General features: G+C 39.9%; 1 protein-coding gene across 2 annotated transcripts in view; it reads left to right on the forward strand.

Moving 5' to 3' along the window:
* Positions 1–18,372, forward strand: part of LOC134312448 (phosphatase and actin regulator 1) — a 119,077-nt gene that overhangs the window by 86,193 nt on the left and 14,512 nt on the right. For both annotated transcript variants that reach the window (XM_062994404.1, XM_062994403.1), the window contains exons 4-8: positions 6,737–6,865; positions 8,570–8,773; positions 10,488–10,776; positions 14,881–15,074; positions 15,822–15,978. In XM_062994404.1, the coding sequence (XP_062850474.1) occupies positions 6,737–6,865; positions 8,570–8,773; positions 10,488–10,776; positions 14,881–15,074; positions 15,822–15,978 (973 nt within the window). The remainder of the gene's footprint in view (positions 1–6,736; positions 6,866–8,569; positions 8,774–10,487; positions 10,777–14,880; positions 15,075–15,821; positions 15,979–18,372) is intronic.

An 18,372-nucleotide genomic window follows, 5' to 3' on the forward strand; every position in this document is an offset into this window, starting at 1 on the left:
GCGCAGCGGTAAAACACGCTGTTCACCAGAGCTGAGATCTCGAATACATCGTATCGAATCTCGGCTCTGCCTTGCCGGCTGAGGCTGAGCGGCCACATAAACAACGATTGGCCTGTTGTTCAGAGAAGGGGCGGGAGTAAGCCGGATAGGGACTCTCTCTCAGACTGGTGTGATTACGATCTCTGCTGGCTGGTTGGTGGCGCCTGCACGGAGATGGGAAAGGAGTGCGGTAGAGGGTGTGGCTCTCCGTACACAGCGCTGTACTGCACTGCACTCGTCGTGTAGGCGATAAGATGTTCGATTGCTGTGCACGTGTCGGAGGGGGTGTGGAGCAGCCTCGTCCTCCCCAATCAGGAGCAGGGACCAGCATTAGTGAGAGAATGATTGACGGGCAGAAATTGGATGTGCTATAGTGGGAGAAAAAGGGAGAAAAAATTTAATTGAAGACAAATTATGACAAAGTTTCCTTTTATTAATTCTCTTAAAAAAAACTGTATTTGTGATTAACTTTTATTCATCTAAATAATGAATGTCCTTTTATTTCTGAGGTCAGTACAAACTATGCAAAACAATGCTGCACAGTTCCCTTTTTGTGTAAATGAATAACACAAATAATGAAAGTATCCTCACATAAATAAATTTGGCTGGAAAATTCAGAACCTGGCAAGCTTCTAGTGACGTCAACCAGGTGAGGTAATTAGCGCCAGTGAATATTGATTCATTATACATGTAAACCGATTTGAATCGTTACACATGTGAATCTATTTTTAACTGTCTTGTGGTGCATCGTTACATCCCTACTGATTTCTGATGCCAAACTCGTCAAACTCACATTATAAGGTGCACATTATTCAACCTGAAAGTTGCCATGAAGTTCCCATGAAAGCACTGATTTTAGAATGACCAATACTGTATAGTTTATTGGCAGTTGACTTGCTTTAACAACCTGACCTCTGGCTTCATGGTTTCTGTACACTAGGGATGCAACGATTTACCACAATCCAGTTAATAACCGATTAAAAAATTCCCGATTTCAATCGATTTGCCATGTAAAATGAATCAATATTCACTTTAAACAGCAGAGGGCACTGGCGCTATAAACCTCGCCTGGTTGACGTTACTGGTGCTATACGCCTGGTTGCCAAATTCGGGGTTTTCAGCCAAATTGGGCTTAATTCAAAATTGTTTTACATAGTTTGTACCTACCTCAGAAATAAAATGGTATTCATTATTCACATAATAATAAGCACAAATACAGTATTTTCTTTTCTTTTTTTAAGAGACATAATAAAAGGAAACTTTGTCATAATTTGTCTTCAATTTTAGTTAAAAAAATCTGGAAAAAATCATATCGTGAACCCAGTATCGTGAACCACATTGCGTCATGGGTAGAGTGTATCGTTACATCCCTACTGTACACACATGCCTGAAAACTCTGGGGTTGGCTAGGTACTGACTATAATACAGGGTGACTGTATGTCCTCTTTTTTTGGATCTAAAAAATTTCAGTGTTTTTGCACTAATTTCAGATACACCTTTCTCTTTAGGTCCTATTTCCTTGCACTTCTGTTAAAAATGCTCAAGTGCAAAAGAAAATTCACAGACGAATTACAGAAAACATTTCGTCTCTGTCAGGATCCTTGAGAAGCAGAATGCATGACCTTCAAAGTGTCCAATAAAGGTGCTAGTTCAGCAAAACACAAAACTGCAGCTAAAGGAGAGAGTTTGTCAGGTAAATGAACTATTTTGTGAGGGTAAAACAGAAGATGCTGTTACTGCTGCATAGGGAGTTTTTGCATTTCACACCACGAAGCATCACAACAGCTACAGATCAATAGACTGCAGCACGCCTGCCTTGTTAAAAAGCTGGTTTTTTTAGTAAGGTTCAATAACAGTTGCATGGTTATTGATGCATTTGTCAAATAATTCAAACCTTACCATCTGGCGCTCAGGTGGCACAGCAGAATATTCAGCTAGCACACCAGCACAGAGTTTCTGAACTCCTCGTTTTGAAACTCGGTGTTGCCACCGGTCGGCTGGGCGCCATCTGGCGGGCATAATTGGCAGTGCCTGTAGCAGATTGGCCACCGTATCTGCAGGGTAAGGGCTGGACTATGTGTGGATGGGTGGGTCTTCATACGCTGTGTGAGGACCCTGATTTGCTGGAAGAGACGCCTGTGCAGAATGCAGGGCTGTGCACGTGTCGGAAGAGGCGTGTACAGTGACGTGCTCTCCTCGGATGCAATCTGGTATCTCTTAGCAGCGGATGACAAGTCGAGTGCGCTAAATAGGGAGCGAAATGGGGAGAAAATGCATAAAAATAAAAACTTCTACACATTGCCATGGTGCCACCAATTACATTAAATTACTTTGCCAATCCCCTCCCCCCAAACCAAACCTTTAACCCAGTCCAGGAGTCCTTCTGACCAAGCTGCCATCATGTCCAGTGTTTTCTTCTTTGAAAACTAAAATATGGTCACTCTACCTAATGTTAACTGGCAACCCTTTAATTACTAGTCCGGTACTGTAACCACTGAACCTTAACCTAAGAGATGCTAAAAAGTGGCCACTGTTTAGCTCTAATCATCCAGTGACACTGCAAATATAAATCACTAAACGCTAAACTAGTAAATGCTAAATCCTCTAAAGCAAAAGTTTAGCCAGTATTGCTAATGACACGTTCACACTACACGACTTTCCAAGTCGTCGGGTCGCTGTACAGTTCACACTACACAGCTGGATCTCTTGTAATCGGGAGTCTTTCAAGTCGGTGTGGCTTTTACACTACACGACTGATCGGTGATAGGGGGTTTAACACTACACCATCTATCACCAGGAGGAATCGCAGGCGAGCTTCTCTGGTCTCCCAAACTACGTTTTGTCATGAAAACAAACGCGAGAAGTGACGAGGGGTTTAATGATACCACGTCCAAAAATGCACATCAACAAGTAGCGAGCGATCAAAGTTTGTGCGCTGATGTGCAGCGTAAAATCAAGGAGAAAAAATAAATGAATCTGAGTGGATTTGGCTACGTGGCCAGCAGGGATTGTTTGTTCTATAGTAAGTTGAGTGTAGTGAGGTTAATAAATATTTTTGGCAATGCAACGTTATGTTTTATAGAGAACGATAAGGTCAGAAATACTGTAAAACTTGAGTGTGTCCCTGTCCCACCTGTTTACAACTCCTCCCCTGTGTTTCCCTTCACCCCGTATCTTGTGTTCTCATTGGCTGTTCGACACCGCACTCATTGCCAGTCGGCCGACTCATATCCAGATATCTAGCATGCTAGATAATTATTGCGCTCGGCAGTTCACACATAGCGATTGAGAGCCGAGATTTGATTGCCGAGCGAACTCCGAATTGCTCACAAGCCGGCAAATCTAGCGCCGACCAGTCGGCGAACGAAAATCAGGGCAAAAATCGTGTAGTGTGAACTAGGCATTAGCAACCTGACTTCCGGCTTCATGGTTTCAGTACACACATGCTTGGAAACTCTGGGGGTGGCTAGGTACCTAGCCAGCTATGTAGCTGACTTGCAAGACTGTGACCTAATGTAGGTCAAACCATACGACCTCTTTTTCACTGGTAAGTGTACTATTTTGAGAGGCCTGGTAAAACAGAAGATGCTGTTACTGCAGCAAAGAAAGTTTTTGCGTTCTACACCACGAAGCATCACAACAGCTACAGATCGATGGACTGCAGCACGCCTGCCTTGTTAACAAGCCGCAATAACGTAGTTGCATGGTTATGGATGCATTTGATAATTGAAAATAATTAAAACCTTACCTTCTAAACATGGTGCCCCCCACAAAAAAAACCAAAAAAAACCCCCAAACTTTTAACCCAGTCCAGGTGTTTGTCTGGCCCATGCTGCCATCCTCTCAAATGTCCTTCCTTATTTTTGTAAACCAAAATATGGTCACCGTACATATGTTAACTGGCACCCCTCTAATTACTAGTCCAGTACCTTAACCACTGCGCCTTAACCTAGGAGGTACTAAACAGTGGCCGCTGTGTACCTCTATTCATCCAGTGACACTTTCCGATGAAAAACACGTATCTCCAAAAACCCAACTTTTTAGGGAAAGTAAAAAAACTTTTTTCCCTGACAGTGACGGTGCAAATAAAGCACAGATAGCGCAATTTAGACACAATACAAAACATTTACCGTTGCACATAACTTATCTAAGGAGAAAGAGATTTGTAGTCTGAAAAAGACAGAGTTCATGCAAAACATAAAGTGAACTAGTTAGTTTTTGGTAAGTTAGCTGGCTAAAGTTAGCTGGCTAGTCAATATGCAAGCTAATCTTAAAGTAAACATGTAATAAGAACCACTCATATGAACGTGAGCTCACACACGATTGTGACAAATATATCGTATTTTAGAAACCAAAATGCTTATTTTAAAAAGAAGCATAAGTTTAATTCTTACCTTGAAGGCTCACACTACCCGGACGTAGCAACTCAAGCATAGCTTTATTAGCATGACAAAATATGGACATTCGTATTGCCAAAGCTTAGTTACATATTTATGAAATAAAATTACAAAATAAAGTAAAAATAAAAATAAAGACAACAATAAAAAACAGTACTGGAAGGGAAGAAGGAGGAGATACGCGGTTTTGATGGACAGGTCTAGCAGCCAAACGTTAAAGAGATTGCGTGATTTATCATCTTTTCATTGGTCATTTTGATATTAGCTGCTATGGACAGAGATTTATACCCACAATCATCACATGTAAAAAAAAGTGAAAACTGCTAAAAGTGGAGATGCATGTTTTTTCATCAAACAGTGACGATATGTAAATCACAAAACTTAGTAAATGCTAAATCCTCTAAAGCACCAGTATTGCTAACATTACATAACAATCTATCTGGTCATTTATATAATTCAAAAAAGGATGTGATAGAGATTATGTCAGATGAACTAAAGTGTAACAGAACTAGCAATTTTTATTTGTATGTTAGTAAAAGTGGGAACTCTGTGAATGTTGCAGCATTTTCACACATGGTTTCCATTCACATGCTGTTATGTAAAGCTAATAGAAAACCTTTAGTGCTCTACAGCGTCTGATTGCAGTCACACATTTGGTCTCATGACTGCTAACAGAATGGAGATTTTCTCCTCTGATCAGGTCTTTGCCAGTTTGAAAAAAAAAAAAATGCAGTCTGTTGTCTGCTGGTCTGGTTGTTTTTAATCATCTTGCACAGAAAAGCTTTTAGTGGCGTTTGTGTATAGATGCTTAATTCAGGATCAAAAATAAAATCTGTAATACATATACAAGGTATAGAAGTTAAGAGTAGAAAATGTGAACGTTTTATATTTAATGCAGGGTTGCCAGGTGGCTCCAACAAGTTTTTTTTTACATTTTTTAGATTTAGTAATATTGCAATATCCAAGGTATAGAAACTTAAATCCTTTATGTTTAAAAACCCGTACAATGTTACATACAGGGTTGCCAGGTGTACAGGTTTTCACTGGAATTGGGTCACACAGTTACACAGTTCACACAATTTCATTAGCATTAAACACATTATTGTTAGGAATAGAACAAGACTATATACACACACTGATCAGCCATAACATTAAAACCACCTCCTTGTTTCTACACACACTGTCCATTTTATCAGCTCCACTTACCATATAGAAGCACCATAGTTCTACAATTACTGCCTGTAATCTATGTTTTTCTACATACTTTTTAATCTGCTTTCACCCTGTTCTTCAATGGTCAGTGACACTGACATGGTGGTGGTGTGTTAGTGTGTGTTGTGCTGGTATGAGTCAATCAGACACAGCAGCGCTGCTGGAGTTAAATACCATGTCCACTCACTGTCCACTCTATTAGACACTCCTACCTAGTTGGTCCACCTTGTAGATGTAAAGTCAGAGTCGATCACTCATCTATTGCTGCTGTTTGAGTTGGTCATCTTCTAGACCTTCATCAGTTGTCACAGGGCGCTGCCTACGGGGCGCTGTTGGCTGGATATATTTTTGGTTGGTGGACTATTCTCAGTCCAGCAGTGACAGTGAGGTGTTTAAAAACTCCATCAGCGCTGCTGTGTCTGATCCACTCATACCAGCACAACACACACTAACACACCACCACCATGTCAGTGTCACTGCAGTGCTAAGAATGACCCACCACCTAAATAATACCTGCTCTGTGGTGGTACTGTGAGAGTCCTGACCATTGAAGAACAGCATGAAAGGGAGCTAACAAAGTATGTAGAGAAATATATGGACTACAGTCAGTAATTGTAGAACTACAAAGTGCTTCTATATGGTAAGTGGAGCTGATAAAATGGACAGTGAGTGTAGAAACAAGGAGGTGGTTTTAATGTTATGGCTGATCGGTGTAATTGGTTTCATACATCTTATAGCAATGGCTTACAAAATAAGAGGTGTTCACATACTTTTGGCCATATATGTGTGTGGTAAGGTAAAAAATAAACCATAAAAAATCATAAATTTTTTTATGAATACAAAAATCATTTTTACAATCTGTCTTAGTAATTAATAACATTAATTTATTTAGCATTTTTAAATGTGTAAAAGATGCATGAACTCTTGTTGGTTTTGTTTACATGTAATATTTTTTATTGCAGGTAAGAAGTTTTTTTTTTTACCTTTTTTTAACCCTGTAGTAATTGCAATTGATACTTCGTTAGTGATTATACTCTTGCTGGAGTAGTCACTGGTGTAGTGACCTTTCTGTGTTTGTGTGTCCACAGATGTGAGAATGGCTTTAATAAAGCATGACGGGAGGCTAGAAAACGGCCTGTGTTTAGTACCGAACCCTTTAGAGAGCAGCAGAGTGACAGAGCTGCTGCTGCAAGGGTTAACAGACGGACACGGCCCTGGTAAGTGCGCTTAACTCTGCATCGGACAAAAGCATCTTCAAGAACCGAGCAAGTAAACAAGCTTTGTCATCATGATATTAACTTATTGGTTTCCAGCCGAATCCCTTTCACCTTCTTTGGCAATTATCATCCTTTTAATAATGCCAAACCTCAGTGACGTTCTCACAAAAGGTTCTGTGGATCGAGGCTCCATGGAAATTGGAAGACCAGACCTACTGTGAGCCTGTGACCAGGATAAAGTAGTGGTTACATTAACATGAAGACATAAAATGAAAACAAAATGAATAATAAATCTGGTGGCTTGATTGGTGCAGCGGTCTATTAAATTAGCCCACCACTGCTGAGATCTAGGTTAGAATTTTAGCAGTGCTGTCAGCCAGGCCAGGCATATACACAGGCATCTACATTTGTGGCATTTAGCAGACGCTTTTATGCAAAGATTGCAATGCAAGCGCCCAGGTGGTGCAGCAGGATGTTCCGCTAGCACACCAGCTCCAAGATTCTGAACTCTTCGGTTCGAAACTCGGCGCTGCCACCGGTCGGCTTGGAGCCATCTAGCGGGCATAATTGACAGACACGTTTCTGCTAGGACGGGATGACCGGATTATGTGGGTGGGGTCTTCAAACACTGTGGAAGGACCCTGAATGGCAGATAGAGAGGCGCCTGTGCAGAGTGCATAGGTGAAAAAGGGTTCCGCTAAGGGCTGCACGTGGGTAGGAGGAGGCGTGAGCAGCAATATACTCACCTCAACTAAAATCAGGGATCCCTCAGCAGCGGAAGACAAATTGACTACACTAAATTGGGAGAAAATGCATAAATAAGATTACAATGCAAGCAATTGAGGGTTAGGGGCTTTGCTTATTGGCTCAACTGTGGCAACTTGGCAGTGGTAGGGCTTGAACCAGAGACCTTCTGATTACTAGTCCAATACATTAACCACTGCCAATGATTTGCTATGTCTGGGAAGGAGGGTCCAAAGCTTTGCAATGGATTGCCGTCCTGTCCAGGTTTTTCCTGCTTTGTTTCCTAGTGAAACTATACCTGCTGCGACCCTGATCAGGATAAAGCTGTTGTTAACAGATGAAAATGTAGGATTATTGATTATGTAATAATTGGCAGGCCTGGTTGTTGCTATTATACACTCAGGAACTTAATAAAAACAACACTCGTGATTAATCCAGGCTCAGGTAATGACGTCCAGTAGAGCCGCTCCAACTGTTTACAGCCAGGATGATGGGGTGAAGTAGCAGTGTGGGTTTACTATTAAACCATTGACAGTGGTAAACACCATAAAACCCACAATCCACTTCACACTGTTGTGTAAGACCATCTTTATAGCTCTGGATTGACTGTTATGCAAGAGGAATTTAGAATCAGAACACGGTAACTTGAACGATCGCTTTCGGGCAGTGCTGTCCTCTGCTGGGCTGCTATCTGCACACTAGCACAGACAAGATAATGGAATTATGGGGGAAAAAAAAGAATGATTAAACACACCAAAGGCATGAAACATAATGACTTACTCATGCTTATCATGCTGAAGAAGTTTTTTTTTACTGTGAACAGATAGCTCATCCTTACATCCTTATAGTTAGTTCCTTCCCTAAACTGTGTAGTTCAGCAGTTTTTTACTTCAGTCTCACAGAAGTGCTCATTAATTTACCCTCCTGTTTTAATGTAGTTTGTTTTGTTTGTCTTTGTAGCACCCATTGAGTTTCGGGCTTCCATGGAAGGTAGCATATGTGGTCAGGACCCTTCTCTGAAGTCGTCCCTGCTTCTGCCTGCTAAGAAATCGGTTGGGTTTTCAGGTGACATTCAGGAGAACCCAGCCAAAGCCACGCTCTTTCACAAGCAACCGCCCGCTTTGCCGCCCAAACCGTTTACTCGCCAGCTTAACCACAGTACAGGTGAGCCGGGTCATGTGACTTTTATAGTTTTTGCTTGTTTTTGAGAACCCTTTAAAACTACGACCCGCGGGCCACATTAGTGGTCCGTTATCTTTTCTGAAACGGCATGTGAGGTATTTTATGAATTAAATGAAAGTTGGTTGATAGGTTTAAGGTTTAAAAAAAAGTCATTTTCTAGTTTTAACACTGGGAATCGCTTTGCGCAGCCACTAATGACTATTTTTCTATTGATCAATCTGTAGACTATTTTATCGATTAGTCAGTTAATCTAACAAATTTTCCTCCAATAAATGTAATTCAGAATCTCATTTAAGCTTCTTTTATCTTAACAACAATCTGTATGGCATAATAATATGAAACAAAACTAAATGTACACAGGGTTTATGTCCATATTATTAAATTCTCAAGTGCTACATATTAAACAAAGTGCAGCATGTGTTCATGGTGTTCCGTACATAAAGCAAAGTGCTTCAACTTACAGCAGAAATAAAATAGTGAGATATGGGCACGTCTCATTAAGTCCAGCGTACAGTAACGACAGAATGAGCCCAGATTCTAACCTACACATTCACTCAAAACTTACTTCAAATTGTAAGCGATGTAAACACAGTGGTAAGTGTTACGGCACATTCATATGAGAAGCTTTTTTCGCTTTGATCGCTGCGGCAACCGCAAAAATCGCGAGCCCAACACAGCAAGTGTGCGGTGTATGAATGCGCCCTAACTGAACTCGCTAAGAAATACGTTATTCCAAGATCTCTGTGATTAAGAACCTTAATGAAACGATATAGAAGTAAAAGTTTTGCCGCGTCTCATGCGCTCTAACTGAACTCGCTAAGAAATACGGTATTCCAAGATCTCCACGATTAAGAAGCTTAATGAAACAATATAAAAGTAAAAATGCGCCCTAACTGAACTCACTAAGAAATACGGTATTCCAAGATCTCTGCGATTAAGAAGTTGAATGAAACAATTAGTATTCCCAAATTTTTGATGATTTGGGTCTTGGAAAAATTGTAGCTTTTCTTTGAAAGCTCGCTACAGTCGGCCTCTGACTTCTACAGACGGCATTTTTTAAGACTGCGCTTAATGCCGCTAACCAGTGACTGCACCAAATACGACTTAGGTCATGCACGCAGCAAGTAGTGCTGAGGGAATCATATGAACGCTTATATGAATGGAAACGTTGTAAAAATTTACAATTATTTATAAACATAAAAATTAAAGATAGTTTTAAAAACGATGCATCGACTTAAAATATTGACGTCAACGTATTTTTAGCGTCAGCGTCATCGACTAGGTCGATCAATCGTGGCAGCCCTAGAGTTGCTATAACATATACCCAGTCTAAATTTACAATCCTCTCCAATTGCCTGCACCGTGCCTTAAATTTAACCCAGTACGACCACTATTAGGGGGAATTAAAAGTTGATTGCAAGCCAGGCCTTCTTATCCAACATCAGTGCCTGACCTCACAGATGCTTATTTACTGAATGCGCACGAATTCTTTCAGACACACTTTTGTTGTTGAAAGCCTTTTCAGCGGAGTGGGGGCTTTTCTGGTTAAGAAGGAGGGGCCAGCTAACTATTACTGCCTGTGGCTTGAATGGGATGCCCAACAAACTCATTATTAAGTGTCGACATACTTTCAGCCATTGTTTTATTTATTTCACGTTTGCCTTCCTTTCTATCCTTAATTTCTTTCTTTCTCTAGTTTCAGAGTCATGCCAGCCCCTGAAGCTGACCTGTGTTCAGGGAAAGCACTCTCCCCCCCTTCCTCCCAAGAAAGTCATGATCTGCATGCCGTCCGGAGGACTGGAACTGCCCATCTCTTCTCCGAGCCCCCTTGCTACTTATCCTGGGAAGTGCGCACCCATGATACACCACGGCAGCCTGGGTGGACACCACGGGCACCCCCACCAGCTGCAATATGGCAGCATGCCCAGCCGCATCATCGAGGAGCTCAACAAGACCCTGGCACTGTCTATGCACAGGCTAGAAAGGTGAGCGAGTTTCTAACCGGAAGTGTTTATATGCAGTTGAAGTCAAATGTTTACATGTTACAATGTTAACCCCCCCCAGCTGCTAATATCAACCAGTTAATCAGAGAAAGAGGGTTTATTGTTATTCAGCGATATACAAGTACATATTCTGGACCAGGATGCAAAACAATACAATAAACACAGTGCAGAGAGAAAACAGTACAATACAAGATCTACAATAAATATAAGATACATTTCAAATCTAAAGAAACTGTAGTGTAGTGTTGGCCAGTACATGGTACTGAGCAAATAATAAGTGAGGTGCAAAGATGTAAGTAATAAAGTCACTAGGTAGTTTTGTATTGGAGTTATCAGAGTTCTGGGAACAAGACTGTGTTGATTGTGTGTGTGTGGTCGTGTGTAGGAGTGTGCGAGTGTGTGTCCGTATGTGGGTGTGAGTGAGTTTTTGTGTGTGTTAGTGTATGTATGTGTGTGCATATGCAAGTGTGTGTGTATGTGCATGTTAGTAAAGAGATTCAAATACAGATGCCAAACAAAGGCATTGTAATCTGGATAGGATTACAAAGCTAAGGCTCCAGGACTCAGGTGAACCACAGGGACCATTCCTACATCCCTCAGTTTTAACCCACTGCACATGCACTTTTAACACACTTGCTGTATGTACATATGTAACTTATGTATACGTCATGCCATAATCCTGAACACATATGCACCTATAATGCAATGTTTTCTACTTTGTTAGTAGTTTTAGTGTTAGTAGTTTTCACAGTTTTCTACTTGTTTGACTGAATGGGCACAAATTCCCACAGACATTTAAAGTCTTGTGTAAAGCCTTTTCAGAAGAATGGTGGTTGTTATATCTGAAAAGATCACATTGGGTGTGTTAGAAAACCTAGTGAGCTGCTTTGCTGTCTTACTGCCTACCTAGGCAGCTGCATAAATAGAGAGGATTCTAATAAGTCATTAGACAGCGATTCCATTAGTTTTCACTAACTAAGCTAACACAGTTAGCCTCATGCCATTCAAACCAATAGGATGAGGTGGCACAACGCACTAGCATGTGAACTAACATCTCCCTTCGTGTACCAAAAACGGTTAAATTGACAAGCTGACAAGCCCAAATTTGCAAATAAATGACACATGAATAAATGAATAAAGTTTATACAAATTAAAAATCAATAATAATTTATTTACATTTGAAAATAACGTCACGTAAAATGCCGCACTGAATGCTGGGATTGCCTTCACTGTTAAGGCAGCATTGGATGCTGACTCGATCTTAAGTCAAAATACTGTTGAAATTTTAAGATACCTTAGTAGGGAGGATATTAAGGCATCTAGGATTTCGAACAGCCTCCTTCTCTGGAGCGTTCGTAGGATGACTTAAAATGCGTCTATATAGAGAGATCACTAGGTTTTCAAACACACCCATAGAGGTCATTCTATTTTAATACTGTTTGTTTTTAAATTTGGTCAGTAATTAGAGGAGGTGTCTCAGTACTTTTGTCCATATAGTGAAGAATCGTAATAAAATTCTAAATCTGTTAGAGACCTTGTAGAAGTGTTGAATGAGAGCAGGCGGGTGACGTATCATATCTGTCTGTTTGTTAGCGCTGACCTAGCTAACAGTCCCATTCTGGACTCAGTGTTCCACTTAACCCTCCCAAGAGAATGAAACCGCACACACCACTGCTCTTTCACTGGCATTCCTGGGTACAGATTGGCATTGTGAAAGGATTCAAACGGTGCCAGTTTTCTTGATGCCAGTCCAGCCACAGCTTGTGTCTGTTGCGTAAGAGATCTGAGAGCCAGTTTAGCCTGAACAGCTTGGAGTAAATAAGCACTCCTCGTTCCTTTACCAAGGAAATCATTCATTTATTTGAACATTTATCTTTGGTACAGGGCTGCACAAGTACCAGAAAATCTGTAAAATGATACAGATAGGTAGAAATGAATTCCGTTAGTCTTTATCATGGATCAGTAGAATTAGTTTGTTTGTGACAAGGTTCACAACAACCCAGATACATTCAAAATGCTGTTTTTGTGTTGGAGCCACATTAGCGCCTGTTTTCCATCCACATTAAATGCCTTACCAGTAGAGATTCATGCAGCTGTCTAGACTTTTTAATTAAAATTTATACCTGAGATATTTCATGTTTTATCTGCTCAACTTTATTTTATTTATTAATAAACATCCATTCCTGCATTTCAGGCCTGCAACACATTCCAAAAAAGTTGGGACAGTAAAGCATTTACCACTTTGTAATGTTGCTATTCCTTTTCACCACACTTAAAAGACGTTTTGGCACCGAGGAAACCAAGTGATTTAGTGTTTCAGCTTTTATTTTGTCCCATTCTTCCTGCAAACACGTCTTAAGATGTGCAACAGTACGGGGTCGTCTTTGTCACATTTTTCGTTTCAAAATTCTCCACACATTCTCTATTGGGGACAGCAGGCAGGCAGGCCAGTCCAGTACCCGTACCCTCTTCCCACAAACAGCGACGGGAAAACATAAGTCAGCATCATTGGTTACGTGTGACAGTTTTATATATATATATATATATATATATATATATATATATATATATATATATATATATATATATACAGGGGTTGGACAATGAAACTGAAACACCTGTCATTTTAGAGTGGGAGGTTTCATGGCTAAATTGGACCAGTCTGGTGGCCAATCTTCATTAATTGCACATTGCACCAGTAAGAGCAGAGTGTGAAGGTTCAATTAGCAGGGTAAGAGCACAGTTTTGCTCAAAATATTGCAATGCACACAACATTATGGGTGACATACCAGAGTTCAAAAGAGGACAAATTGTTGGTGCACGTCTTGCTGGCGCATCTGTGACCAAGACAGCAAGTCTTTGTGATGTATCAAGAGCCACAATATTATTGAGCCACTTTGGGGGGTTTTGGAGAAGCGAGTCAGGAAACGTTTTCCTCCACCAGCATCACGTAGTGACCTGGCCACTATCCTGCAAGAAGAATGGCTTAAAATCCCTCTGACCACTGTGCAGGACTTGTATATGTCATTTCCAAGACGAATTGACGCTGTATTGGCCGCAAAAGGAGGCCCTACACCATACTAATAAATTATTGTGGTCTAAAACCAGGTTTCAGTTTCATTGTCCAACCCCTGTATATATATATATATATATATATATATATATATGATCCGACATCATTCTGATTGTGTCATTTTCTGCTCTCTAATAACTCTCCGGCCGTCTTAACCCGCAATGCACACAATGGCTAAATGTTCCAGCCAGCTTCCGGCATAGTGATAAAGCGCCGCTCCCTACTCCCTCCGTTGAATATGAATCTCACTTAAAAAGGTGGAATACCCTACGTAGTGCACTTCACAGTAACAGATAATGTGAATGGAACGCACCTACAGAATTGGCACTAATGATTGAAAAAAACGCTTTCTGAACCAATCAGACCTTCTGATTGAAGTAAGAAATGCTGTTATTTGCATGTATTTTGTTTGCAGCGTCACACAGATGATTGTCAATGAAACGCTTGATTGGCTTTCTAACGAGTTCGTGTTTTACTTCACAACCGGGAAAAGTTTGGAGGTTTTTAATTATAAGCACATTTACAAAATAACGGATTATATTCCTAATGGGACACACAGTTATAAATTTAATAGCATCTGGAACAACATAAGCTAAGGTAAGCAGTGGTTATGGATTTTTTGCTGTGTTTTAAATTTTGGCCGCTGTGCCGTGATGTGCAATGAAAACAAAACATTAGTTTAAACTTTTAACTGGTACCTTGGAGAGTAAAGGCACGAAGTAAAACAGCAAAATACAGTCGCTAATCTGGTGTTGTTTTTTATCTGAACTTACATATTATTTGTTTATTTTTACGCTACATTTTCAGTATATGTTTTGTGAATATTATATTGACTCGTGACTTGACTCGGACTCTAGCCTAATGACTCGTGACTCGACTCGGACTCGTATTTTGTGACTTGTGAACATCAAAAGCATTGATTGAACATTTGTTTATTTGACTGTTGGCAGTTCATTGGTTGATTATTACCGTTCATAATTGTACATTAAATCACTCTTTGTGTTCTGCACCAGCTCTGCATTGCACTCTGGACTGTGTAGTCTTTTGGACAGTAGACCTGTACCCACTGTGGTGATCGACTGTGATGATGATAAAGAGAACATGCCCAGCGAGTCGGACTACGAGGATTTACCCAGCATGTACAAGGACGAGCTTGAGGGAGAAGATGAAGAGGACGATGAAGAGGACGATGACTCGCTTTTCACAAGTTAGTCAAATTATTGTATTTATTTATTTGTCATCTAGTTTTTTTTCCTTTGGCTTCCTCTGACAGACGAATCAGTGGGAAGATACGAGGACAGAAGGGGTGTATAACAAATCTGAAACAATGAGTCCATGTGCTGTACAGAGTGTTTGACATTACGACAGTTTGGTATTTTAAAAAGCTGATGAGCTTAGACAGCGGGTCCTTTATGAAATAATATTTATGCTACAGCTGGTTTGTTTGCATTAGACACATTCAGAGGTGCAGGAAGTGATTTAAATAGGATGGAAGGGCCGCTCAGATGGCGCAGGGGTAAAAACACACGCTGGAACCAGAGCTGGGATCTCGAATACAACGTATCTGTTGCTCATATAGGGGTGGGATATTAAAAGAAGGATAGGCACTCTCTCATAACTAATGCAATTACAACCTCTGCTGGCTGATGGACGGCGCCTGCACAGAGACGGAAAAAGAGTACTGTCAGGGTGTGTCTCTCCGTACACAGTGCTGAGCCGCATTGCACTCATCAAAATGTAGGTGACAAAATGCATACGGCTGCTGCCCACGTGTTGGAGGGGGCATGGGTTCGCTTCGTTCTCCTCAATCAGAGCGGGGATCGACATTGGTGGAGAAGAAGTTTGACGCAATCGGGCAATTAGACGTACTAAAGAAAATGCATAAACAAACAAAAAAAAATAGGATGGAAGGAAATGTTTTGGATCATCTCTTGATCACTCCTTGTGTGTGTAGATACCTTAGCCCTGAAGGTGCTGAGAAAAGACTCGCTGGCCATAAAGCTGAGTAACAGGCCATCGAAAAGAGAGCTGGAGGAGAAGAACATCCTGCCCATGCAGACTGATGAAGAAAGACTTGAATCCAGACAACAGATTGGCACCAAACTTACACGGTGAGCTCATACAACCCAAACACTCACTGCAATACAGTTTGCAGTTTTACAAACGGAGGGTAAACACAATACTTCAAACTTCTTTTTACTTTTAACATTGGTTACTGTTGGGTGCCCAAAATTATAGATGTATCAGTTATAAAAACAACATTTTTATATAAACTTCTTTAGGATTCTGACTGAATTAAATTGAAACTACTGCTATAGGTGGTAAATTGTAAATTCCACAAAAGGTTGTTGGTTCAAGCTCCACCACAGCCAAATTGCCCCATTGGACCCTTCATTTTTAATTACTCACAGTTGGAAGTCGCTTAGGAAAAAAAGCATCTGTTAAATGTTGGGATGTAACGATACACTCTACCCACAATGCGATGCGATTCACGATACTGGGTTCACAATACGATCTTAAGACAAATTATGACAAAGTTTCCTTTTATTATTTTTCTTACATAAAGAAAATAAAATACTGTATTTGTGCTTATCTTTTATTTATCTAAATAATGAATGCCCTTTTATTTCTAGGGTAGATACAAACTATGCAAAACAATTTTGAATTAAGCCCAATTTGGCTGAAAACCCCCGAATTTGGCAACCAGGCGTATAGCGCCAGTGACGTCAACCAGGCGAGGTGTATAGCGCCAGTGCCCTCTGCTGTTTAAAGTGAATATCGATTCATTTTACATGTCAAATCGATTTGAATCGTGGAATTTTTGAATCGGTTATTAACTGTGTTGTGGTGCATCGTTACATCCCTAGTTAAATGCCATATGTGTAAATGTAAATTTTTTGTGTCATCATAGGGACAAAGCATTTGCACCATAGGGTGGGTGGCACAGTGGCTCGGTGGGTAGCACTGTTGCCTCACAGCAAAAAGGTCCTGGGTTTGATCCCCAGGTGGGGCGGTCTGGATCCTTTCTGTGTGGAGTTTGCATGTTCTCCCCGTGTCTGCGTGGGTTTCCTCCGGGAGCTCCGGTTTCCTCCCACAGTCCAAAGACATGCAAGTGAGGTGAATTGGAGATACTAAATTGTCTGTGACTGTGTTCGATATAACCTTGTGAACTGATGAATCTTGTGTAATGAGTAACTACCGTTCCTGTCATGAATGTAACCAAAGTGTAAAACATGACGTTAAAATCCCAATAAACAAACAAACAAACAAACAGTTATCTTTAATGCAGTTTAGCTGACTACAGCAATGATGAGTCAATATTGGGGGGGGGGGGGTATTGAAAGAAAGTGAAAGGGGGAAAATAGAGAGGAAAATTAAGTGAGAGAGAGAGAAAATTGGCAGGGGGGTACAACAGAAGTGTTTTTTGAATTTAGGTCAGCTGTGTTTTAGTGTTACTGACTGGACCAGGTCTGTGATGCACAAGACTCTGATACTCTGATTACTAATGGTCCTCATCACTGGCCGGGACTTTTGCCCGTTTGAGTCACATGTTCAGTGATTGAAGTGTGAAATCACATCAGAGGCTTTAGCAGAAGATTAAGCCACATGTCATGAGCATTTCTCACAGTTTGACTCTCATCTAATTATATAACGTTTTCTTTCTGCACTGTTATTACAGATAGTGTTTTTAAAGGAATTCATCTTTACCTGATTTTTAAAATATTTTTGCTTAGTTTTTACACTTAATTGTTTCAGATGTTTAAACTAAATATATTGTAGAGCAAAGGCAACCTGACTAAACAGTTGTAAATGATTTTATTAACTGAATTAATTATAGACCAACTAACCCAAAGTTTTTACAAAGAACATTTTACTATAGTGACTTCTCAGTAATTTCCATCAGGATAAATAGTGTCTGTTTGTCTATCTGTCTATCTATCTGTATTTTATACATACATATTTTATATTGTATACATTTTATATATGTCTGTCCCTCTATCTATCTATCTGTCTATTTATATATATATATATAATGTTTTATACATCTATCGATATGTCTGTATTTTATACATCTATGTCTCTCTATCTTATTTATATCTATATGTCTGTCTATATATATACTCTATCTGTCTGTCTGTATTTTATACATCTATCTGTCTGTCTATCTAATTTATATTTATTTGTGTCTGTTTATCTATCTATCTATCTATCTATCTATCTATCTATCTATCTATCTATCTATATATATATATATATATATATATATATATATATATATGTGTATTTATATCTATATCTATATCTGTGTCTCTAATTTATATCTGTATTTTATACATCTATCTACCTATCTATCTGTCTGTCTATCTAATTTTTATCTGTCTGTCTGTATTTTATACATCTATCTGTCATCTATCTATCTATCTATCTATCTATCTATCTATCTATCTATCTATCTATCTATCTATCTATCTATCTATCTGTATTTTATACATCTATCTGTCATC

This window comes from Trichomycterus rosablanca, chromosome 4 (genome assembly GCF_030014385.1).
Source record: "Trichomycterus rosablanca isolate fTriRos1 chromosome 4, fTriRos1.hap1, whole genome shotgun sequence".
Classification (NCBI taxonomy): Eukaryota; Metazoa; Chordata; class Actinopteri; order Siluriformes; family Trichomycteridae; genus Trichomycterus; species Trichomycterus rosablanca.